This window comes from Toxoplasma gondii, chromosome III (genome assembly GCF_000006565.2).
Source record: "Toxoplasma gondii ME49 chromosome III, whole genome shotgun sequence".
Classification (NCBI taxonomy): Eukaryota; Apicomplexa; class Conoidasida; order Eucoccidiorida; family Sarcocystidae; genus Toxoplasma; species Toxoplasma gondii.
Genome location: NC_031470.1, coordinates 677,693 through 703,346, shown reverse-complemented (window position 1 = coordinate 703,346; position 25,654 = coordinate 677,693). Strand labels below are relative to the sequence as shown.

Genomic DNA, 25,654 nt, shown 5'->3' with positions numbered 1-25,654 from the left:
GGTTTGCTGTAGATTCGACGAGCGAACGTCCGGCGCTGCTCTTGTCTGTGCGTCGTCCGTTTATCGTCTCGCGCGCCGAAAGCAAAAAAGCAAAGAAGAAGGAAGAGAACGAGAGAGAGGGAGAGCGGTACACCGACGTTCTCAGAGGAGAGGGGGTAAAGTGAGAGACAACGGAGACAGAGATGCAAAGAGATCCTGGAGGCAACTAGGTACACAGACACAGGAGACAAGCGGCGAAGCAGAGAGAGACTCAAAGAGAAAGGGAGAGAGACAGAAACAAGAAGAGGGAAACAGGAATCAGCAAGGCTGCGAGTGAAGAGGAAACACAAGAGACTCACATATATGATCTGAAAGGCTGCTGCACAAACGTTCTCTTGATCCCAGCTAAAGCAGTGGTCATGTGAAACGCATATCTCAGTGAATCTGTCGAGTTGTGCTCTGGGTGTTTTGTGCGTCCGGAGGTTTGTGTCGCGACTCTGTTTGCTGCACTTTTTCTCTTTTTCGGCATGGAAAAAAACTTCATTCTTGCACGCAACGAGCAGCTTCTCGACTCGGACTTGAACAGAGGAGAAGGCCTCGACATCAACGCCTGACACAATCAACGAAAACGTCCGAACGCAAGAAACTCAGAAACCGCCTCCACTCACTTCTCCCGTTTAACGATACGGGCTGTCCATACAGCCGATCGAAGGAGACAGCCAAAAGAAACAAAGGTTCCTTCTACGCGCTCAGGGTCGCATTTTCACACACGAAAATTGACAATCACCGGTGTTCGCTTCGCTCCTCGAGGAACCTTCCCCCCCCCGTATCCGTTCTTTGATACTTGGTTGATTTCCTGTTTTTCTGCGTGGTTTCCTCGCTTCCCAAATTCCCCGCCTTCTTGCGTTTCGAACTCAGTGCGAGAGACCCGCAGATTCGTTCCTGGTATCCCTGCTTTGCCTGCGGCCCTCGTTCGTTTGGAGCCTCACTCGCGTTCCCCCCTGGAGACAAGCGTCACGGTTCCACGCAAAAGAACGACAAAAAGCTGAAATCAACGCGTCTCTCACATCTCACGAAAAAAGTCACATCTCACGAAAAAAGTCATATCTCATGAAAACCACCGCCTAGTCCGAAAGCGTTCGTCCCTCTTGCAGCGTTGCGTCGACTTGTTCCACATTTTGCCGCGTTGCTTGTTTCTCCGTCTATCTTTTTCTGTTTCTCCTAGTTCCTCTTTGTCCTCCCTCTAAACGGATGCGGGGAGCTGGCAGTCCTCCTCTGAGTCACTTGTCGAGGCAGCGGAGAAGGCCGGAACCTCTCTATCTTTGTTGTTTTCTGCTTCGGCCAGCTGGCTCCCGTCTCCCGAGCCATCGGACTGTGGTCGACGCTCTCTCGGAGAAGCAGGAAAAGACGCGCCGCGGTTCCTCCCCCGTCTCGCAAAACGCCACCACGGCAGGCGCCGACCCAAGGCCATGGGCAGGCGTTCGGAAAAAACTTCCATGTGAGAGTCTCGCCTTGGAACCTTTTGAACGCATGTTGGCTGAACGCGAAACGGACGACCTGCCTTTGTCGGATTCGTTCCCCGACACTGCCCAGGTGAGGACTCGCGAACGGCAGCACACAGACATACACATGACGCGAGTAAATACAAGGCGAATGCGCAATGGCTCTTTGGAAGCAGTCGCTGAACGCAAAACGAAGGACTTGTTGCGGAACTGACGTTCAGCGACAAAGAGGTGTGGGGAAGGAAAACTGGACCCAGCAGCGACAACGACTCCGTGAAGGCCTAACGCGTGCACGGGCAAGTTTTTCGCAGGAGCTTCTCCATCCTTCACCACTTGGTCTCTCGGACTCCGACTGGCCTCTCTTCAGCGAAAGGTTCTCCCTCTCCGACGAGTCGAACTTTCCGCGCTCCTCGAATCCTCCCGCGAGACCTGCGAACTCAGAAGTGGAAGAGAACCTGCCAGTCGTTCTTTCCGACGTCGATTTTCGGCAACTTGACGTCGACTCGGAAAAACGTTTTTCCACCCAGGAGTTGGGTCTGCGTCTCGTGGTGCGGCGCGACAATTTCCTCCGAAGAGAAGAAAAGTTCTTCTTCTTTCTCTCCCTCGACTTCTTCCTCGGCCAGCTTGTCGGGCGCCTCCTCGACACGCAGAGGACTCTCGCGCCTGACGACGACGCGCGTCGGCGGAGACTCCACTGCCCACAAGACGATTCTCTCGACTGCGCGACAAGCAGGAAAGGAAAGGAGACCGCACTGGGAGCCAGGGAAGCGGACAAAAGAAAAAACGCGAAACACGACGTCTTTCGCCGCCTCACCCCGACGTTCGTCAAACGTCCCCGGCCGCCTTTGCTCACCAATTCATTCGCCGTAAAACCAAGCATGTTCGACGACTCCAATCTTCGCACATAGACATACAGATATATCCACCTCCATGCACCTCCGTCCCCACAGGTTTCAATATACAGAAAGACAGAAACATACATGCACCTGCATGCATCCATCCACGAATCCATATACGCATATAAATAAACATATATACACTTCACATACATATTTTCAACATATATATATATATATATATATTTGTGCCTATATTTCTGTATATATGTGTCTATAAATGTATATATGTGTGTACATATGTATGTGTTTGTGTATATATTTCTGTAAATATTTATATATATATATATATATATATATATATACGCGCATGTGTGTGGACCTGCGTGCCCTTTGGGAATGTCCGTTGATGTCGCTGCGATTGTGCGTTTCGATGCATGCTTCTTTGCAGCGAGAGCGTCTCGTTGCGAGGATGGCGGGTGGTTCGTAGCTGTTTGCGACTGTCGCGACAAATGCGGAAGTTTCTCACTTTCTCTGTGGGGGAAGTCGCTGAGGTATCCGGTGAGAGGCTCATCGTTCGAGTCGAGGATTTCGAGAGGCAGCGCTTCGGACCGCAGAATCCACGTGCTCTCTGCGTCTTCGTCCTTTGTCCGTGCATCCCGCGCTTCGTTGTCGCGAGCCTTCGGATAATACGCGAAGCCTTCGTACACAAACTTCCCCCTCAGATACTCGAAGCTGTTGTAGTCATCAACATACACACGACCGGTCGCGACCCCACCGCCCGGGGCGCCTTCCGCCGCTGCGGACGGATAAATGTGGACCTGAAACAGGAGAGAAACATACCGAAACTTTGCTCACGCACACGCGCAGTGTCGATACCCAGCAGCTGTTGATATATATATATATATATATATATATATATAAGTATATATGTGAATCTGTCGAGAGAGAGAAAGAGACGCAGCGAGATAGGTTCGGAAACTGAAGGAGGGGGGAGGGGGATCGAGTAACGCAAAGATAGAGGACGAAGACGAGCGACGGAGAGGGGAAAAGACGACGCCGGCAAGCGAAGAGTCGAATGCGAGACACAGAAACGGACCGATAAAAAACCGAGATAGAGAAAAAAACATCGACGTCCTCTCCAACCATATCTTCACACACACATGCATATCCATATCCATATCTCTCTCTCTCTCTATATATATATATATATATATATATGTGTTTGTGTAGGTAGGTGAAAATACGTCATGCGCAGCATGAGGTTTGGGTGACGAGATCGACAGGAGCCGTGTGCTTCGCAGGGAGCGTCACGACGGAGAGACCAAGGCGACAAGCTCACCGTGTAGGGGGAGTGGAACATATTGGTTGAGGAACGCTTCACTCGTTCTTTGGTGAGGAGAATCGTCCCTCCACGCACGAACACTGGAATGTTCCGCAGCGTCACTCCGTACTTCACCCACGGTTCGTCGCTCAACGTCGGGAAGAACGGCAGACCAGAAAAGTAGTCGATCCTAGAGACGCAAAGCGCGAGACTCAAAAGACACTCCGAAAACCGATACATCTTTCAGCTCCACTTCGCGCCGATAAAAGGATGCCAATGCACGTGTGTGCGTCTATGGCCAGACATGCAGGGACACAGAGAAGGAACTCCAGGTGAACTCGAAAGGAACAAGAGGTCCCCGCTTCTCCAGAAAAAGTCAACTACACCGCCGTAGAACAAGTGAAGAAGTTCGCACGACAAGGAAGAGACGAGGTTGTTTTTTTTGTTTGCATTTCCGTTCATGCACATACAAAAATGGCGCTGCCTGCATTGCCTTGACTCTTTCCAGTCACGTCGCAGTGTTCGACTCGAGCCATCACACGTGGCTTCCGGTAGGAAACGCGATGTCGCTGGGCAAGAACGCGATTTGTCTTTACAGACGCATTTGACGCTTCCACCAATGCCTTGAGGTTTACCCAGATCGACCACAGACACCGAGAAGAGTGTGTACCGAAGATCGGCTTTCTCTCAAGTCGCTGTCGACACAGAAAGCTGCAGCCGACGCTTCCACGCCTGGGCGGTCCTTGACGGTCGGCGTCTCTCGCCTCCTGCCGCGAGCCTCGCAGGAGACTCACCAAACGTTGTTGTCGTCGCGCGGCAACGCGATGTCGAGTTCGAAGCCATTCACTTGGTCGTCGTCCATCGGTCGAACAATCGGGCGAACGAGGAAGTCGGAGCCCACCAAGAAGGCCTGCTGCTCTTCCTGGAAATGCGGCGAGAGGGCGTCAAGCCACCACAGAGGCCGCACGATAGGGTCTCCTGTGAGCGCGTATTCTGCAAACAGCGTGTACCTGAAGGAAGACAGGAGAACAGAGTCTTCACTGGTTGACGAAACGCTCTGTGTCGCGGTTCGCACGCGACACAGCGACCGGCGTCCACGAAACAGAGCCTCTCTGTTCCCGGGATGGCTCGAGCGCGAGAGAGAAAACGAGAACGCGTCTTCGTGTCCTCTCGGGGACTCCCCACAACTGCATGATGCGAGGGCAACCGGCGTCCACTTCTGCGTAACCGTCGACACTCGCTTCAACGCGCTCTCATCTCCCCTGAAGGACCTCTCCTCTCTGCGGATGAGGTCGTCCATCTCCACCTTCTTCGACCACCCTAACCGCAGCGCATGGGTCGCCGTCTAGAGTCGTAGCGAAAACGACGACGCCTCTTTCTTCATCTGCCTGAGTTTCTCGTCACGCGACTCTCTGACTGCCTACGCGACTCTCTGTCTGCCTACGCGACTCTCTCTGAGAATCTGCCGCATGCGTTGACGAGCCGCAGCAGCGCACCGCTGGATCTCCATGCAGCATACACTTGTGCGTGGAGCGAATGAAGGCTTCGCTGTGTGCGTCTCGGCGGCGCTTCAAGCGGCGTCTTTACCAGTAAGGCAGAAGTCTGTATCGAACGAGGACTGCTTCTCGAACGACGTCCAGCGACCGTTTGCTGAACAGCCAAGGCTCGCGTCTCTTGGTGTCCATGTGAGCATGCGAGCGATAAAAAGGGTAAAAGATCCCGGCTTGCTGCCAGCGAATGTGAAGCTCTTCAGACGTATCCGCGAAAAATCCGTCCACGTCCGCACCTAAGCAGAATGCAAAGGATGCCTTCATTGACGAACGCGTTGCGCAATCAAAGGTGCAAAGCCACTACAGAGAAATAAAGAGAAAGAACCACAGTCACCTGAACACACTCACACTCATATACATATATATATATATATATATATATATATATATGTATATAGCGAGAGCGCTCGCTCTGCAGTATCACTAATCTGTCTGTTCATGTCGGCCGCCTCTCCCCTCTTCCAACTTCCTTCTCTCTTCTCCACCACCGGCCTCGCCCTCTCTCTGCGACAGCTGTGCTGGAGCTGCACACAAGAACACAACTATAATTATATATATATATATATATATATAAATTGATCTACTGTTTACACAGTCTGGAAACATGTATAAATACGCGTATAAAAAAAACTATAAATATATATGTATCTGTGCACGTGTGTATAATTGCTTCCTACGTAGTCTTAAACTATTCGCAATTTTCTGTATCTATCGACATATATCGATCGCCATATAAATAAATAATATAGATCTGTGTGTGTCTGAACACATTCCTGTACTGAAGCTCGGTGCTGTCGCGCATAGGCAGTGGGCGGTGACAGGTCGGGGCGTTGTCGAGCAGTTAGGAAAATCAGACGACGCCTGCGTTTACCGATTGCCGACACGCCGCAGACGGCCGCGCTGAGAATCATCGGAATCGACGCCGCCAAGTGCGTCCACTCTGCGCGGTTGTCTCCCGTCCACACGAAACCGAAGCGGTGGGACCCAACGAAAAGCGACCTGCAGCGAGGAGAGAACGGAGACAGCACCCTTCGATCAGCTCGAAGGAGCTCGGCAGAAACGCCCAGGCCAGGCCCCAGGCCTGCGGCGCATCGAGGTCCATCTAACGAGAGTGGAGATGCGTGGACGCAGCTCTCATCCAAATGCCTGGCGCTGTCGAGTGGCATCTCGAGTCGGGTGAGAGGACGCCTGCAGAGGCTGTGCTGATCTACTGCCCTTTTCGCAACAAAAAACGCGCCCAGATGCATGCGCACAGACGAAGCTTCGACTCGCCTGCATCTCTGAACCTAAGTCCCTCTATATGTAGATACAGATCAACAACCTACGCGTCTGCAGTCGTCTACCTGGATCGACCCCTGTCTATATTCAGCCGTCCGTGAACACACACAAACGTACATCCATATATCTGTACCAACGAAAATATATATATATATATATATATATATTGAGATGCGTAGTTTGTATGTCGGCGTTAGAGTCTCGAAGCACGAGCCTGGACCGCCAGTGTTCTTGAGGCTGGACGAAGACGAGAACGAGACAGTTTGATTCGCTTTACCGGGTGAGGAGAAACGGTCTCTGATTTCCTTCGCCTCTGCGCATCAGTCCTTCGTATGTACTGCGGTGGTGGTAGTGCCCATACAGATTATGAATTTCTCTGTGCTCCAACAGTCCACCCTGGCAGAGAGGAAAAACACAAGAGAAAAACACAAGAGCGCGCAGCGCCTTTCTTCGCCTGTGGCTCCGCGGTTCGTTCCCCCGAGGGCCGCCAACTTTCCTCTCTGTGTGCATCTGCACCCTCTCCTCGCGATGCTGCGAAGTCTCCCTCAGCTACGCACCAGACTGGACAGTCGATCCCCCTCTGCAGCAGACCGACGTTTGTGCCATGCATCGGTCTGAAGCAAGGAGACGAGCGTCTCTTTCGACGGACGTACCATGTGAAGAAGGTCCTTCGGCATTGACAGCTCAGGTCCACTGAAGACCGACGGTTCGTTCATGTCGTTCCAGACCCAGAGATCGGGAGTTGAAAACTTGTATCGATCGTAGCTGTACAACCCCCGCCACCACTCGCGAGTCTGAGAGGACGCACGAGTGCACACGAGCGGATTCGCGTCCGCCGGAGAACAGAGGGTGAGAAAAAGGCTCGCGGAGACAAACCACAGACGCGCCAGTGAAACTCGGCGCGCTCAGCTGCGAGATGGCTGCGCAGGCGCGCGCGGCGCTGACCATCCAAAACAGTTCGTTCCCCCTTTCGCCCTTGCCGCAAACGGCTGGGCCGGCCCCCGTGTCTCGCTGTTGCGCCAGAAAAAAAAGAGACAGAAGCAAGAAACGGAGAGAGACCAGAAACAGAGAGAGGGAACGAGAAGGAAAAGAACACCATATGACTACACACCGAGAGGAAGGCAGAGAGAACAGGAGAGTGAACATGAGACGCGTCACCTGATAGACAGCACGACGCAGAGAAGAAGATGAGGAGCGCGCGAGACCTCGGCACACAGCCTTGAAAAGAGGAATGAGACGAGGCGAGGAGAAGAGGCACTGCCACTGAAAGGAAAACCGGAAAGAAACGAGCAGCGCGACGCTCACCCTGGGGCTGAGGAAGTCTGCGTAGGCCGAGTCGCCAGACCAGCAGTGGCCGTGGAAGATACCTCCTGAAGGCTGCAAATGGAAGGATAGGAGCGACAGACAGACATGTTCTTATCTGAAGGACTCAGCACGATGGAGCGCCGGATAACGCGCTACACGACACCGCTCTCCTATCCGCCTTGAAGGAAGCAGCGAGGACAACACTGTACACGTCACAGACGGTCGCCCCCAGAAAGGGGAAAAGAACTTTAAAGAGCGAGCTCACATTTCGGACGAGCATACTCCCTTCCAACGCCTCGCGATACACGTAGTAGTCTGCGACAGCCTTGAGGTGAGGATCGACGATAGCCACCTGGAAAACACAAAAACCGGGAAAAGCAGACCAGCAGTGAACGGCTAGAGAGAGCGACCCAACGTCGAGGTCGAGCGCTGCCTCGGAGTCACCGCGGCGTCCTGAGTGCTCCGAATATAAGCCTAAACCTTCGCGTGCAGGTGGCCGGAAGGAGCTGGTGTCGCAGCCAGTTCCCGGGATCGCATCTCGTTGCTCTTGAAAACGCAACAGGCGTCGATTCCTTCTCGCCAAGGCCCCAGCAACGCATCACAGGAAGCGCTGCGTCTTTTGCAGCACCGCATCATACGCAGACATGGCTGTTCCTGCAGCAAGGCGTTCGGCTGTTTTTGAGGTTCGCGCAGACGAAGCATCCGAGAAAATGTGAGGAGTCGAGATCCACAACCGCCGCAACAACGAGCCGCATGCATCCATGCAGGAACGCGAGCGACTAGGGTGTCCTTGGCCGCATCCATTCAGATGTTCTGCAGACGTCGCGGCCTCAGCTCACACCGAAGAAGATCTGCGCGACACTGAGAGACGTTCCTTTCTTGGTGGATGTGCAGGCGGCGAAGGAGATCCGTCTCCCTGCGGATAGAGGCGAAGGCCTCTTTCGCGCCTACCACTTTGCGGTCCTTGGAGGCGATCGACTCAATCATCTTCTGAGGCTCTGGGAACGTTTTGGGATCCCAGGTGAAGTATCGTTTTTCCAGCGTGTGTTCGATGTCGATCCACATCACGTCGTAGGGGATGTTGTGCTCGTCGAAGCCGCGGTCGACGGTCAAGACGTCTTCCTGAAAAGTGCAGAGCGAGAGGAACCACAAAGCGAAAGCGCGTTCCATAGGCAACCTCGGCTTGTCCTGCATACGCAGACACTCTCCACGTTCAGTTGCCTCGAGCGGAGGACATCTGGCAAAGAGGAGACCTCGACGCGAGAGGCAACAGACAACCAAGTCCGGGAGGAACTCGGAAAAAAAGATAGAAGCACGGAGGGCGAAACTTGAAAAGAACTCCAGGGAAACAAAAACGCCCGACTGAAAGAGGCCGAAAGCCGCAATCAAGAAAAACACAGGAGAAGACGTCCCCGTTCGCGCTGGAAAAAAGCCACCACACATTCAACAGATCGAAAACTCTGCACATACAGATACAGTGACAGAATGCACATTGACATCCATATATATATCTATATAGATATAGATATATAGATATATATGCGCATGAATAAATATATATATATATATATATGTATATTTGTATAGGGATGTATCAGTGTGTATGAATGCGAATATATGAGTATATATGGAGCATTTACACGCATGCAAAACGCGGTTAGTCCGCGAGCTCAGAGCGGAACAGAGAGAAACACAGGCGTCCCTGTCGGCACCGGCACGAGGACAGAAAGACGCATCCACTCCATTTCATCTGCAGACAAGCCAGGAGCGAAGCGCGTTCCTGCCGAGCACACAGGCAGATACCTGTCATACATGTTCGTATACGCATACATATACAAGTACGTATACACACGTACATATATATATATATATATATATATATACGTATTTATACACGCACATATATGTATATATATATATATATATATATGCGTGTGTGTACGAGTGTGGGGGGCGCAGTGTGTGTCTATGGATTCAAATACGAGACGGAGACATCGAACTGCGTTCCTGGAGAAGGGCAGAGAAAGGCGACTGCGGGAAGCGAGACTGAGTCCGTGATTTCCGGACCTGATCGTTGTAGTTCCACCGGCACTGATGCTTCCCGAGAGCAAACAGAGGAGCCATCGCTGGCATGCCTGCGCGAAATTCAAAGAGCAGATATCCAGGTGATCGACTCCTTCCATGCATGCACCCGTCCACATATATGAGCATATCCGCGCCTGCGTTTATCGCCACCAACGCGTACTGTCGGAAGACACTCAAGCGTAGATATTTGCGCACAGCAGTCTCGCGGAGCCATGCATTCGCAGATGTACAGCCGTCCATGTACGCGGTAAACAACCGCTGCATGCGTCCCCGTATGCACATACAATGTCAAACGCCCATGCCTCGCGCAGAGTCAGAATTTCGCACACACAAGAACATGCATGTAGAGCTACGACGGCCCAGTTCCCTCTGCGCATGCCTACATGCATGCAAGAGCGTGGTGGCGCCTGTGCAGGTCGGAAAAAGAAGACTGTTCGTCCGACGAGCGACGCACAGTGACAAACATTTTTATCTGTACGCGTAGTCAAAGAGGTGCAGGCAACCGTGTAGGCACGCACTTGGATACTTCACAGCGGACCCTGACCCGCGGTACATATATCGATATATTTATTTTATATATAATATATTATATTATATATATATACATATATATATATATATATGTATATATATGTATACATATGTATATATGTAGATATATATATAAATATAAATATTTATATGGGAATATCCCAATGCATGTATACAATTACATACATACCGTAAAAACTGTGTGTAACTATATTCCAGCGAATGCCTTCAACACCTTCGGACTGTTGAACGGCTATGTCAACGCGAGCATGAGAGACATGGATGCAGATGGATTTTTCGATGTTTCATACCTGTGGCAATGTGATATTGACGATGCACATCTTGCGGCGTCGGTCCGAGAAACATGATGGCGTCGAAGATTCCGCCCTCCGCCGTCCACCATGTTCTGAGAGCCTCGTACTTGGTCTTCTTTCTTTTCTGTTGAAATGCCTCCCAATCCATCGACTCCATCGACGCGAACGACTGATATTTCCTTTGTCGAGCTAAACCGGGATCACACACATCAACCAAAGAACCCCAGACTCAAAACCTCATATATATATATATATATATATATACATATATATACATATATATACATATATATACATACATACACATATATACACATATATGCATATATATATATATATATATATATATATATATATATGTATATACATATATACACTCTTGGGTATAGGCTTTGCTTCCGTGCTTTGTCCTGAGCGTCTTGCGCGTTTTCCGGTGGCCTGCTCGTCGTTTCGGCGGTGTCTGCTCTCGTGGCTCTGTGAGAAGCGGAATGCAGCGTCTCGGAACTTACATCTCTTTTGCCGCTTCGAGACCGAGTCGGAGCCGTCTTCGTCTTCCTCCTCATTCAATCCGGCGAAGGTTTCTGGGAGGTCTTCGCCGCCTTGGTCGTACCTCAGCTTGACCCACAATTCTGTGGGGTTGAGAAAGAGAAATCCCGTTACCAACGGCGACTTTGTGCGGAGTTCCTCCTCTCGAGACGCGAACGCCGCGCCGCCGCAGCTCCCGCGACGCTGCGGAACGTTTTCCGGTTCCTCGAAAAAGCGACTTGTCGATCCCCGTCGCAAACCGACCTCCTTGCTGGCCGCAGGCGCGTGGATCGCCATGAGGAACGGAATGCTTGCGTACATGCTAAACGGACTGTCGAGCTCGTAGTTGAATACGTCCAAGTTGTACAGCCTGATGAAAGAAAACGAGGAGGAGGCGACAGAGAGGAGACACGAAATGCATCTCCGCACAGCGGGTGGTAACTCACTGCGCGGGTCTCATGCGCGGGTCTCATGCGCGGGTCTCATGCGCGGGTCTCATGCGCGGAGGCGATTCGTGGATGGCGTCACGGGGATGGACAGAGCAGAACAGGAGAAGGAACGACAAAGCGAGGACAAAAGGCGAAACAGGGAGCAAACGTCTACCGTCATCACCCGATGCCTCATGTTGCTGTCTCTCTACCTGGACAGCGTTCGCCACACTTCCTTTTCTTTCCTTCTCGCGTCCACTCACTCTCTCCCTTCTCCGTTCTCTTCTCGGCTTTGTTCCGAACTTCGCCTTCTCTCTCTTCTTTCTCCATTTCTATCGCTCGCCGTCTGTTCCATGTCCCCTTGTCCCTGCCCCGCTCTCCTCTTTGGTCTCCCTCTTTTCTCGCCTCAGTCTTTCGCCTTCATTTCCTCTCTCTCCCCTGTCTCGCTCTGCCGTCTTCTCCGTGCTCCCCCGGACCCCGCATGTCGCGCGTCGCTGCCGCGGCCGGTTTCTGCCCTCCGTTTGCCTTTCTTCAGCTGCTGTCTCTCGCGAACCTGTACGGCTCAGTGTAGCTTTTCAGCGGAAATGGCGCAGCGTGCTCGAAGAGGCCGTACACCTGGCTCGCACCCCAGAACGTTACATCGACGCCTATCGCCGTCGGTCCGAAAGGTTTGCTGTCGAGAAACCGGTCGAAGGCCTCCTCCATCGCGCCCTGTCTGTACAGGTCGACGGCGTCGTGGATGGCTCCTGCGTGGAACAGCGGCATGATGATGTCGTTCACGACTTCGCGTTCTTCGTCGACGTTCTCGCCGAGCACCTCGCCCACGCTCCACTCGAGTCCGCGCAAGCCTTTGATCTTCTCGCGAAGGTCGACGCCCGCTCCTGTCGCAGCCTCGGCAACTCTCGCGGCCTCCGCCGCCTGCAGCTCCTCCGGGACCTGCGAACGCGTATTTGCAAGCGCATTCGGGACCGCGTCGCCTGCGTCCATGTGCATGCGCTCCTCGACCTGTTGTCGTCCCTCGGCCTCGGCTGCTCCGCGCTTCTTGCTGTTCACAGGCAAGAACGCCTCCCAGTTCAGCAGCTGCTTCTCGTTGATCTCTTGCGTGAGTTTGTTGTGGAGGTACACCCGCAGTGCGAAAGGCGAGTGTTGCAGCACGACGCGCACAAGCAGCCTCTCTCCGTCGAGGTGCCAGGCGAAGGCGCGCGCGCTCTGCCGCGCCTCCAAAGTCTTCAGCGCCGCCGCAGGTCGCGGCTCCGGCTCCGACGCCTTCTCGGACGACGCCTTCTCGGGTGACGTCTCCGAGACGGTCGGCGTCGGCGGACATGAGGCCTCTGCCGCGCGCATCTTGGCAGGGAAGAAGCGAGGAAACTCTCCGCGGTGTCCGCCAGACATGGGCGGCCGCGCCACGAACTCCACGACCGTCGCGTTTGTCGAGAAAGTCACCTTCGCTTCGTCCTCTGTCCCCTCTGCCGGGTCTTCCTCGAGATGCAAAACGTCTGCGACGTAGCCCTCATAGCGGCGAAAACGCTCATCGAGGCGAAAGACATTTGCGTGGACGTCTTGCGGTTCGTTCGGCGCCTCCGCGCGCATGCCCTCTGTCTTCTCCTTCTCGCGCTGCAGCTGCTGAGCATTCAGCTTCTCCCGCATCTTCAGACGAACGATGCCGTCGACAAACACCGCGAGACGCGCCTCCAAGCGCAATCCGTCGCTCCCGCGAACGACGTCAAACGCCACAACTGTCGCCGGAGATCGAGAGATGCCAGTTCGCTTCTTCTTCTCCGTCCCTCCCTTCTTCGACCCGTGTTTCTTCTCCTTCGTCTTCTCGTCCTCCTTCTCCTTCTCCTTCTTCTCCTTCTTCTCCTTCTTCTCCTTCTTCTTCTCCTTCACCTCCACCTTCTCGCCAACAAAGGACGTCGGCACACTGTCGCCGCTGCGCTCCTCGTGGCTGCGCTCCTCATCCCCTCGACTTCCACTGTCTGCTCCGTCTCGCTCCTCTTCTTGGCTCTGGCCCTGTCCGTTGTTTGTCTTCTCTTCCGCGTTCCTCGCGGCACCGCGCGACGGAAGACTCCTCACGTCGACGGAGTAGAGCGGCGGCGCAGAGGCCGAAGCTCGCGGGAGCTTCTTCGCGATCAAGTCCACCCAGTGCAGGTAGCGGTGACAGAAGGAGGCCTGCGTGCAGCTGAGTTTGAACTTGTCTCGCTCTATGGCCACCGAGAAGGTCGCGCGCGGCAGAAACGAGAAAGTCAAGCTCTTCCACGACGCCGGCGGCCCTCTCTCCTCTGCGCCCTGAAAGCACTGGAGAGACGCTGCAGGCGCGCGTCTCTTGTGCGGCGCGAAGGCGACAGCCGCGAACGCAGGTTCGCCTCTGCGCTGGATCCTGGCGCGCCAACCGCGTCTGCCGGCCTCTCGAAAACCTCCGTGCATCGCGTCCTCCTCTGCGGCGGCTGGCGCGTCCTCCCAGAGAAATCGCGCAGGGTCCCTGAAGCCGGCGAGCGAGTCGGAGACTGGCGGGGGATCCAGCCATCGAAAGGACGGCGAGAAAAGCACAAGAAGTGAGGAGAACGCCGGAGGTGGACACGGCGCAGACGGCGACAGAAGCAGCAGAACGACCAGCCAGGAAAGTCCGAAACAAAGAACTCGCCAGGTGGTGAATGCCCGGCCTCGACGAGGAGACACCCCCGCGCGCGGGGCCTGCACGGGCGCGGCCGCGGGCGACGTCGGCGCGCAGAAAGAAAAGAGAAACCACGACGAAATCCAAGTGAGAAGCCACTCAGCAGAGAAGAACTTCTCGCCATGCCGCTCTGGGTCCGCCTTCTCAGCGCCCTCTGACGCGCATCTCAGTGCAAACGCAGGCGCCCAGACGCGCGACGTCCTCGCCATCTTGACGTCCTGGGGAAAAACATGGGCGCGAAACACGCAGACAACCTGCAGTCAAAAAACGAGTCGCCTTCGCGATTTCAACGCACAAAACCTGAGACACCGGCGCCGTTGAACCAAAGCTTACAGTGCCGACATGTCCATACAAATATGAACTCACAGACAGACAGGCACGCATACACATGCACCTAGACGCATAACCTCACGCACACACATTTATGCATTTCCGTTCACATATGCATGTATAAACCTACCTGTCTGCCTCTAGACACCAGACCCTGCAGGCGACTGTCATGTCGGTCAGGGTCAACGCAAAACTCGATTCGAAAGCAGACAACTGGGAACACAACTGCATGCGCGCCTGTAATTCAGATCGGACGACGTCGTCACTGGAGATACACACGCAAACGCATCTCCAGAATAAGTCTCGTCTGAGACTTCCAGCGAATGAACACTTGCAGTCGCCTGCTTACCCCAAGAACGAATGCCACACACACGCCAAAAAGCATATATATATATATATATACTCATGTATTATACTCAGACCTATACTGCTGTACCCATGTATACTCAGACACAATTATGCATACGCATACTCGCACGTACGCATATATATATATATATATGAACATTCAAGCATATGTGTGCACATGCGATGCTGGATGGATCAAGAAGAGGAGGCAGCGTATGGAAAATCTGGCGACGCGTCTTCCGCTGTTTCTCCATTTGCGTCGAGAAATTGGGGGGTAAGAGGACGCGGCCCTTCCAGATCTCTTCGTACCAGGGAAGCGGCCTGTGCGACCAGGCGTCGAGTGTCGCGCAACGATGAGGCCGTGGAGAGTTGCGGCTTCAGGAGCAAAGTTTGCCGACAGCCAAGGACCGCGCGAGAGAGGCGGCGTTCTTGGCTCGAGTCGGAGAAGGGCGTCTGCAGAGGAGACAGCGGAACTGTTCCACAAGTTACCTCCACCCAGGTCTTGACCGCATGGGAAGGCCGAGCAGGAGAAAAGGACTGGAACAGCTCCGAAGCAAAGCTCAGCGCCTGGTGCGGTGCCGCTCTGTCGCTCGTCTGGCGTCGCTGCGTCCTCGGCGCGTTCGTGTCCGACGCCGGCCGTCCTACCCTCGAAATGGTGGTTCTTTGCTCCGTATTTGTTAGCCTCGACCCATTTTCTCCAGAACGCTCGCGAACCGAGACGCTGCGAGTCCCTCCTCGAGGTGCCTGGAAAACGCCGGCAGAAAATCTGTGCCGCCTCGTTCAGCGCCTTCTGCAGTTGCTCAGAGTTTCCAGAGACTTGCGGTGCTGAACAGCTTGCTCAGGGAGAGGAAAAGGAACGGGAAGGCGGCTGGGAAGGCTGCGCCAAAGAAGCAGAAAAGCTTGGAAAGCGGAGTCTGTCGAACCCCAGTCGAGAACCGTGGACGCTTCTGCTCGCTGCCCCTCTGGAAAGCGAAGAATCTGAAAGGCCGCGACAAAAAACGCCCCGGTGGCTGACGCGATAGCGACGAGGCTCGCGAGCTCCAACCGCAGTGGCTCGCTAGAGAGTCTCGTGACCGCGGGGGGCGGGGAACGACGCGGGTAAAAGCATGAACAGCGGGTCGGTGGCGAGGAAGCGCGCGACTGCAGGTCGAAACAGAGGGTGGAAGTCGGCGGAAAGGCAACAAGAAAGGATTTCCCTGCAAGAGAAAAGGCCAGAAAGCGCTGCCCCGGTCCCGATCACGGCAGGTGGGCACCTGCCGCCACTGGGTGACTGCACAGAACTCTGGAAAACGGCACCTAACAAGCGAAAGTGCACACGCGGCAGGCGCAAGCCGAGCGACAGGAAGTTGCCCAGGAGAATGCGCGGGCAGGACAAAATGCGAGGTACATCCCCGAGTTCTCCAGAGACACAGAAAGCAACGGAAGCTGAACTGGCGAAGTCTGCCGGAGGGAAAATGCAGAGACCCCTGCGAAGTCCGTGGCAAACGCACAGCGTACGCGCAGTGGCTTGGACGGCGCTCCAGAAACGCTTGGGGGAGTTAGGCTCGAATCCACCGCTGAGACACCGCAGTCCCTTTGCAGATGTCTAGACGTCTTTTTCTCCTCTCTCTACAGATAAAGAAGCCAGTTTTTCGAGAACTCGGAAGTCGAGCCGCAGACGGTCCGCGTCACCACACCCCCTGGGAGTGACCGCGTCATGCACTGCAGCTCGAAGCGGAAATGGGTGGAAGAGAACAGATGCGTCTTTCGTAGAGGGAAGCATCTCGTTGTCTTGCTCAATCTCGCTGTTTTCTCAAGCCTCCCTCGGATGTCCATTTTTCTCCAGGAAATCCAAAAGTCCTGCATTGTTTGCACACCCCGAGCGGCTGCACGATATCCTCGCACGGCTGAGCCGCGACAGCGCGTTTTCTCGTCGGCTCCTTTGCCTCTCTCGCGGCGGTTCGCTCGCAGCCTTCCACGGTCTCTCGGCGTTCCGCGAGGCGAGTGTCGAAAGCGATTTGGAGGCTCCAGAAAACGCTCGGAAAACAAGAACGAAAAAAGTCGCCGGAGACATTCGCGGCCTCCCATCTCGGACCCGCTCCTCCTGTCTCCCCCCTCCGGGCGACGGCGACAAGCGGCGAGAGATGGTCACTTTTTAGACGAGAGGGAGGACGCAGGACGAGAAATTGCCGCGGAGGAAGAAGCTAGATGGACTGTTTCGTCTCTCATAGAAAGCAGAAAGAAGAAAAACATCGAAGGAGCGGCCGTTCTTCTCCGTCTTCTTCCTCTCTCTCTCTCTCTTGTTCGAGGAGACAGCGCGAAACGAACCAAGGAGACGCAGCCCAAGCAGCCGGCGAAAGTCCGACTGCTCACACACCGCTGTCTTGCAGCAGAGGCGGACGCCATGAGGGCGGTCTCCGTCATCGTTCTTCTTGCCTGTGAAAAATCCTCTGGACGATAGCAGAAGGGGAAGGGGAGGGGAGGAGAAAACGAAATTCCGAGTCCAAAAAAACCAGGATACTCGCGCCGTCGAGCGTCTCTTGCTCCCGCCCAGAGGAGGCGGGAGGGGGCAGACACGCCACAAACGGAAGAGAGAGAAAAAAGGACTGCGGAGAAAAAGGTTTCATTTCGGATATGGGGAGAACAACGGGGAAAGTCGAAAACGGGATTCCTCTCTCTTTCCATCGGCGTGCAGGTGTTGGCCTGCACCCGCAAATGGCCCTTTGCGCGCTTCGTCGTCGTCTCTTTCTTCTTCGAGCGTGACTCGAAGGAACGAGACCTCGCGATTCTCTCCGTCGCTACACATGGGCGCGAATCTGTTTCTTCTCTCCCTCGTTCTTCTGTTCGCACATCTCAACGCGCGGTCTTCCAGAAGCTCCTTCTTCCTCCCGCTGTCTTCCTCGCCTTTTCCTTCGTCCTCGTCCTCTCCGGCTTCGTCTCCTTTTCCGTCTTCTCCTTTTCCGTCTTCTCCTTCTTCCTGGTCTTCCTCGCTCTCTGTTCTCTCTGCCTCGGTCCTGACTGCTCCACATGGAGAGAGGAGACAGCGACGGCGCGGAGTCGCCTCTCCCCTCCTCTCGCGGGGAGTGCATTCCTCCCTCCCCCGCGACAAGAAAGCGGACCTTGCCTGCAGGCGCCACGGAGAAAGGAGACAGTTCTCCCACCGACGCCGTCTTGCCTGAATATGTCCAGTTCGAAGTTGATGATGTCCGCTTCTTCTCACAGCTTCTCTCCGTCGTCATTCCTCACTGTACGTTTTCTGACTTCGTCCCCCCCACTGGCGGTGTCGCATCCTCAGTTGCGGCTTCAAGGCCTTTTTTTTGTTCCACGGATCCTGTTCTGTTGTTCTTTTGGGGCCCCCATGCTGAGTGCATCTCTTTTCTTTTCTTCGTTTTTGTTTCCCTTCTATCTCTGAGAATCGCTAGCTCGTTCGCGTTTCTCTTTGTCTTCAGTTTCTCTTTGTCTTCAGTTTCTCTGTGGCTTCAGTGTCTCTGTGTCTTCAGTGTCTCTGTGTTTTCAGTTTCTCTGTGTCTTCAGTTTCTCTTTGATCGCCGCGCCTCGCTGTCCTTCACCCGGGCTCTGCTTTCTGAGCCGCTGCACCCAGACTAATGATGGTTAACGTCTCTCTCCGCATCTCTTTTCTTTCGCTTTGTCTGCCGTCTTTTTTGTCTCCCTTCTCCGTGTCGCTGATCTGTTTGTCGCGTCTTCCTCGCTGCGTTCTGCGCCGCCTGCTCCTCAGCTGCAGGGAACGCGGCGTCTGCCTCGCTGCTCGAAGGGGGCAGAGAATCCCGACATCGACAGGGTGCGACCAGAGGGCATCCGTCCGGAGCCGAAGGAGACTGGAACTGCGTCTTCATTCAGTGGAGCGAGAACGAGCTGCTGCTGCGCGGAGTCTCTCGCGCCCGAGACGTGTACAGCGAGCTGCGTCTCGCCGCCTCTTTCTTCCCCTTCTTCGAATATAAGTCGAGGCGGTCCGGGCGCGCGTCGCGGGGCCGCAAGCGAAGGCGGGCGGCGAACGAGGCCTGCGGCGATGCAGAACGCGAGCCGGGAGAGCCGGGGAGGACTTGTGCGACTCCGGAGCGCGAGGAAGAAGGGGACAGGAGAGATGCAGAGGAGCAGCAAGTGATGGTTCGCGTCCACGAGCTGGTCAACGCGCTGATGTTGTTCGGGGAGAACGTAGGCGGAAGCAGTGTCGAGCGCAGGACTCGAGCGGTGGAGAGGGAACATGCAGAGACGAAGAGGCAGTTCCAGTTGGCAGGCGACATGCGGCCACCGCCGACGAACAAGGCTCTCTCGGCGAAAACGAGGGAGACGCAGCGCAGCCTGGACAGAGAGAAGAAGACAGAGAGAGACGACGCATCGAGAGAGAGGGAGAGGGAGACACAGGACGAGAAGGAAGAACTAGAGAAAGGGTGAGGCGAAGCGCTTTCCGTCTTGGTTCTCTGCTTCATTATCCATCCCGTAGTTCGTGTCGCGTTTTTCGCAGGCTCATCTTCGCGTTCGTTACATCTTCGACGAGGGCTTGCTCACTCTGCTCCTTCACGAGCGTCTTCTGGGCCGAGGCGGATCTGAGGAGGAAGAAGCGCTTTCAGAGATTTGTGTGAAGACGTTCAGCATTTCTCAGGTCAGGTTGTGCTTTCAAAATGATGCAGGTGTAATCGACGTGTACACAACAAAAACGCGGAGTCGACCTGGGGAGTAGCCATTGCTCCAAAGGCGCATAAATGTCAAGTGGAAGTTCCCCAGAGCCAGATGCAGTCCAGCGAGGAGGCGAAGTCTCCCTCCCAGCAGCTGTGCATGCAGCTCCTCGTTCATCAGGAGATCTTGCGTCGATGCTTCACAGCCTCACTCGACCGGGTTCCTGAGGCTGGAGAAAAGGCACATGCGCGCTATCTGCAAATGCGCATTTTTGCGTTCGCATGCACGAACACAGATAGACAGATCCATAGGCAGGTGGACTGAAAACGGTTTCTTGGCACATCTACCGAAGGTGATTGATGGATAGAGAGAGAGATATAAACAGGGCGATTTAGAGAGAGATATATATTGATATAATTTGATAGAGAGACAGATAGATAGAGAGAGATATAGGTTTAGCGATAGATAGGTAGAGAGATAGATATTGATAAACTGGAGGATTTAGATCAAGGTATCTGGATGACTAGATTGACTAGGACAGACACGTAGATCAATGCATTGTGATAGACAAATCTACTGGCTAAGATAGATCTCTTGAGTAAGTCAAGTATCAAGATACAGAGACATGGAAAAGTAGATAGGTGGTGGTTTGCAGGCGAATTCACGCACGAAATGAGGAAGGTGGAAGGACTCTGAAGAGAGCCGACAGGAGGGTGTCTGTACACGTCGACGGGTCCGCTGTGCTGTTTGGGTGTTTTTGCAGCACGAGAAACTCCCGGATTTATGCGTCTTTTCTCCGTCTTGCAGTTCGTCTTCGGCAGACTACCTCCGAGTGTCGGTGCGTTTCGCTGTGTTGTTGCAAATGTCTCTGTTTCCAAGATTTACTTTTCATGTCCTTCCTTCTTGCCGCTTCTCTCAACCGCTGCGGTGCGTCGTCTGCTGCTCTCCTCCTCTCTTCTCCTCCAGCTCCTTCTGAGTCGTAGAGAGGGTACTGGACTGGTGAAGACAGCTGCCAGCGTTGAAGATCAATCCTCTACGACGTCTCAATTATGTCACGTCGGCTGCGTTCGAGAGCTGATCGCGTTGGACGTTCCTCCCTTTTTCGTCTCTTCAGACCGCATGTGTGTGTCCAGGCAGTGTCCTCCAGTCGTCAGCTATCTTGTTGTTTCTTTCTTCACATTGTGCGTCTGTGCTCTCTGCAGCCGCAGGCATTCAGGGAAGTTCTCGTGGACCTGTTAGGGTCCGACGAAGAGGCTTCCGGGGCTGCAGGATCGGGCGATGTGCGTCTCTCTGTTTTTCCTCCGCCTTTGCCTAGCTTTGCGTTTCCAGAGGACGATAAGAGACAACCTGCGAATCTTCAGAGACACCGCGAGACAGAAGAGGAAGAATCCTCCGTACACGTCAGCCCTGTTGCATTCACAGCGGCCGCCGATGAGACGAAGCCGGTGATTATGCGCCTGGTGAGCTCGAGACTGGAAACCACACCCTGCAGTTCTCTCGTCCCCGTGTTCCCTCGCTTCCTCTCCTTCTCCGCCCAGACACCCTCGGGGGTATATCGATTGAAATTCTGGCAGGAGATCAATCTGCGCCGATCGATGTGTGTACGCGGATAGGTTGATATTCCAACTTCGATGTATGTAGTGGAAAAGATAGATAAGAAGATAGACAAGAAGATAGAGATATATAGGTAGATAAAGAGATAATGAGACAGAGAGAGAGAGAGACATAGATAGATAGATGGATATATACAAGTAGACATAGAGAGAGAGAGACAGATACATCGAAAGAAAGAGAAAGCCTGGCGTGGTTAGTGAAGATTCGATTCGCGATGAAGAGACGGATGGTTAAGAGCATCCCGCAAGTCGTTGGAAGGACAGCGATGAAAACGGAATCATCTGCCAGAGCCTCTCCGGAGCAAGCGAGACTGGTCGCTTCGGAAACAGAGACTTAGGAGACACTCGAGTGGGTGTGTCACATGGTTGACGGCACATATACATACACACACAAGGTTACATAGATATGTATGTATATAGCTCTTGGTGCACGTATGTATTTTTGTGTATACACATTGGTATGGATGTGCTATGACTTTAACAGTATGCCACGAAGATTTTCCAAGTAAAACACCCCTGCATAAAGATATATATATATATATATATAATTGGGTGTCCGCTGGGCTTTCACGTACAGGAGAAGAACCCTCGAGTTCAGTGCATCATTCTTTTTCAGAGATTTTAAAAGCGCATGTCTTTGTATTTGGTGCACCGGCGTCGGCTGCGTCTTCAATTTCTCTGCCCTACGTTTTTCTCTGTTTCATCGGTCGTCCTTTATTCAGAGCACCAGCCACCAGGCTGTCGCGCAAGAAGTCGCACTCGGCCTCGACCCTCTTCTCTTTCCTAGCCTGCAACTGACAAGGACGCACGAGTACGCAGTCGCGCGGTGAAACTGTTTCTCTGCTTGTGTTCCGGGCATATCTGCATATTTCGAGATCACATTCGGGCATCCCAAAAACATAAGAAAATGCGTATTCACATATATAGATATATATATGTATATGTTTAGATGTCTGACACCGTCGATGTCTATGTGGACTTGCATCTGTGCTGATTATGCAAGCATAAATCAATATACTCTATTTCGGTTCGGGTGTTCCAAAGCTCACAGACCGTTTGGCTGAGAAAATGATAGATGTGTCTGGATTCACTTCATTTTTCCTACAGGATGCTGTTTACAAATCAACAAGGGGGGGCACATGCGTTCACAAGGGAAGCATCACTGAGATACCGATGTAGACATATATATATATATATATATAAACATACGTAAACATGTGTATATATGGACATGTACTGTGTGCACAGTCTTTAGAGTTGTAGGTTGTCTGGGTGCCCGCGGAGAGAAGCGATTTAACTGGATTGGAGAGACAGGGGTGATGAACGAAAGCGGCAACAGGCGTCAGTGCTCATGCAGTGTTTCCTGTTTCGTCTGTCGTCCGCTTTTCGACAGGCACACATACAAGCTGAGAAGTCTCCTCTCGGTTGTCCCGGCCCTTAGTAGGTCGAACAGAGTTAGGCGCAGCAAGTCCCGCGGTTGTCAGATGGCATTTGCTGTGACACTTGACTTGATTTTAGATGTGCATCGGGATCTGAGATGCCAAGAAGGAAATGTAAAAGTGCCTCCGACTGAGCTGAGCCTTCCCTTGAAAACACCTTGATAAATGCAGGCGTTCAGGACTGTTCTTCATACCCACGGGAGTCAGGACTGAAGGTACATCTGTGCTTCGCTTCTTCATTTTCGGAACATTTTTGCCATTCAAAAGCCTAGTCTGGTTGCGCTTCCCAGGTCGCCGCTACTGAGAGTCTCCTGTTTATTTGCGTTATCTCGGGAGGCTGTTGCTTTTCTTTCCACACTTTGAGTGTACGTGTGTTCCCCGCGCTGCATGCACCCTCAGAGCTCGCCACTGGTCTGCGCCTCGAGTGGCATCAGGACGGTCTCCTGCTTCTGCAACTCCTGATTAAGTAAAAAGCAGAACGGCAGTTGCGTGGAAGCGTCTCGCGCGCTTGCCGCTTTCATACAGCTGTCACTACGGAGCAAAAGAGAGAACGCGTAGCCGCATTGAGCGCGCTATACCGCACGTAAACTGCCGTGAAGCTAGGCTTTCGCTCGACGGTCGCCAAGAATAAATATGTATTATATATATATATATATTATACATGCGTGTACGTATATGTAAAAATGTGTAAGTGTATGTATAGGTTTCTATAGGAAGAAGATGCATATACAAATAGGGGTAGATGCGGGTGTGGCGGGAAAAAGGAATAAACGGCGATGTGGTGTTGGTTGCATACCAAAGCCTCCACCTCTTCGATCACCAGTCCGCGTCCGACAAATCTAGATAAAAGTCGGCATGCGAGTGCCGGATTTCATCTAGATTTGTGTAAATGCCCATTTCTCGTTGGTGGATCGAAAGCTGAGGCAATTGCTTGGATTCTAGCGGACGTGTCTGAGGCTCTGTTTGAAGGAAGAGAATTGGTCTGGTGCACGGTGTGTGCGCAGGCCACAGTTACAAACTCGGCTTTTTCTGCACTTCTACCTCTTCGCGACGGTCACGCAGTCTGAAAACTAATCGTCAGGGAGATGCAAAATGCCTTCGCAGCGAGAAGAGGTTTCTCAACGTTTCATACCGCTTTTAGAGAAACACAAACGCTGTTACTTGAGAAACCGATCAAAAGAGAATCTGGAGGTGTGCTTCCGAACACCGACGTCCCGAGTGGTTAGGTCTTAAAAAGGACAACGACGGATTGTGCTTTTTTTTGTGCCGTTCTGACGGACTCGATAACGACACGCGGTGCTTTATTTTCTGCAACGAAATGCTACAGTTCACTTTAGGAAAGCGGGAACACAGGCCAAGGGGGATAAGTCTTCGGGTCCTTCGGTCGGGCAGCAGAAAGCCCTCTGGCTGATACTTGATTGGAAAACGCGAATGGAAGTGTTTGATTTGCTTTCGTTGCCGAACAAAAAGTGTGTCTAAGCCGAAGCACTCGTGGCAGGATACTAAATACGACTCCGGTTACGACATACAGACAACACGCGACAGGCACTACACAAATCGTGTACGCACTTCCAGTACGATGGTACCGATCGAACTAGCATTTGACTGGTCGTTTTCTCTCGCTGCAAATACGAGTGGTAGCAGTTACCCATAGACTACGCCTGGAACATCGCCGACGTGTGGAATGCTTTACGAGACACTACAAAACGAAACTGTTTGCTTGCCGAATTGAGGTACACACGATTTATTATCGGTCACTCCGAACGCGGAGATATTTGAAGGTTCAGCATAGCTTCTTCGGCCGTAAACCGTCAGCCCTTTACTGGGTAACGCAAACGCCTGTCCGACTGATGCCGAAACGCAGGCGCGATCTCTGGACTTGCAAGCGCATGGGTTTTTCACGTTTGGCAAGGAAGACACTTTTCGTTCTATTGAAACGGAATCTACAGGGATAAGAGGTCCTCTTCTCTCGCCTAGAACAGTCGTGTTATAACATCTTGCTTTCTTGGTATATATGGCGGATAGTTACATATGACAAGCTTCTTTCCCTATTGTCTTCGTCTTCACTATGTCCAACTATGTGCATGGCTATGCGGACCGCGCACCGAAGAAAAAACTGGAGAGCAAGTACTCACATTTCTACGCAGGCCACAGTTCGCAGGGGTTCGCCTATCTTTGATGGTGCCGGGGGACAGAGACGTCTCGACACCATGCATGTACATATGTCTATTCGGAAACGTAGACCTACGCGTTCCATACACCTTCAGTTAGAACATATGTCACTACACGTTGAAGAATAAAGCGCGTACACTGCCGATTCTACAGGTTTGTATCACGCCCAGTCCCTGTGCACTCACGGCGCTTCCACCGCCATCGACAGCCCCGTGGTTACTTCATGCGCAAATGCTTCAGTGATTCCTAAATCTCCCACCCGACTGTTTCGGAGGGGTCGTGTTAAAGGGATCTTGGCGAGGTTGGACCTACCAACGGGGCGAGTGTCCGCGCTATTCAGTAGGTTCTGAGAATTGTTTCCCGAGTTTCACTGGGGTGTGTAGAGGCAGTGCTCTGCCCTCTATGTTGACACTCCCGGTACGCCGGTGCAACGGTGTCAGCCGAACAGAGGCAAAGGCTCATTTTTGCAGAAAGCAGCAGTTGGCAGTAGCCTAGGAGAGAAGACAGCATTGAGGTTTCCTAATTCTGGAGTCACAGCAAGACGGAGCCTCTTTTCCTTCTCGTCTTTACAGTAAGAGTGGTCGACTGTCTCTTGTAACTCAGTCGGAGGTTCTGGAGACTACGGAAGAGGCTTTCGCAGAGGAAGCAGTGAGTACTGGTGAAGGGGGCATTTCAGAGCCAGAGAGAGTCTAAGAGCCTTAACCATCGGTCTCGGTATAGTTTGAAACGGACGCCATGACGGTTAAAGTGGCGAACTGGGTGTCCGTGTGTCACCGGCTGCGAGCAGGTTGCTAATGAAAACGAAGTCCC

General features: G+C 53.1%; 2 protein-coding genes across 2 annotated transcripts; one reads left to right on the top strand and one right to left on the bottom strand.

Annotated features, from left to right (window-relative positions):
- Positions 1–1,117: 1,117 nt before the first annotated feature.
- On the bottom strand, positions 1,118–16,402 carry TGME49_253030 (glycosyl hydrolase, family 31 protein). The gene is made up of 16 exons (XM_018780993.1): positions 15,316–16,402; positions 12,211–14,546; positions 11,214–11,599; positions 10,702–10,893; positions 9,842–9,909; positions 8,726–8,896; positions 8,040–8,126; positions 7,775–7,846; positions 7,123–7,263; positions 6,747–6,865; positions 6,063–6,190; positions 5,229–5,427; positions 4,436–4,651; positions 3,660–3,831; positions 2,847–3,138; positions 1,118–2,199 (listed from the first exon to the last, which is right to left on the bottom strand). Exons 2-16 carry the CDS (start codon positions 14,535–14,537, stop codon positions 1,919–1,921), a joined length of 4,851 nt encoding a protein of 1,616 aa, XP_018638198.1. The 5' UTR covers positions 14,538–14,546; positions 15,316–16,402; the 3' UTR covers positions 1,118–1,918.
- On the top strand, positions 16,098–24,041 carry TGME49_253020 (hypothetical protein). Its single transcript, XM_018780992.1, has 9 exons — positions 16,098–18,232; positions 18,722–19,158; positions 19,469–19,606; positions 20,384–20,458; positions 20,823–21,080; positions 21,956–22,044; positions 22,627–22,673; positions 23,072–23,138; positions 23,677–24,041. Exons 1-9 carry the CDS (start codon positions 18,013–18,015, stop codon positions 23,744–23,746), a joined length of 1,401 nt encoding a protein of 466 aa, XP_018638197.1. The 5' UTR covers positions 16,098–18,012; the 3' UTR covers positions 23,747–24,041.
- The last annotated feature ends 1,613 nt before the right edge of the window (positions 24,042–25,654 follow it).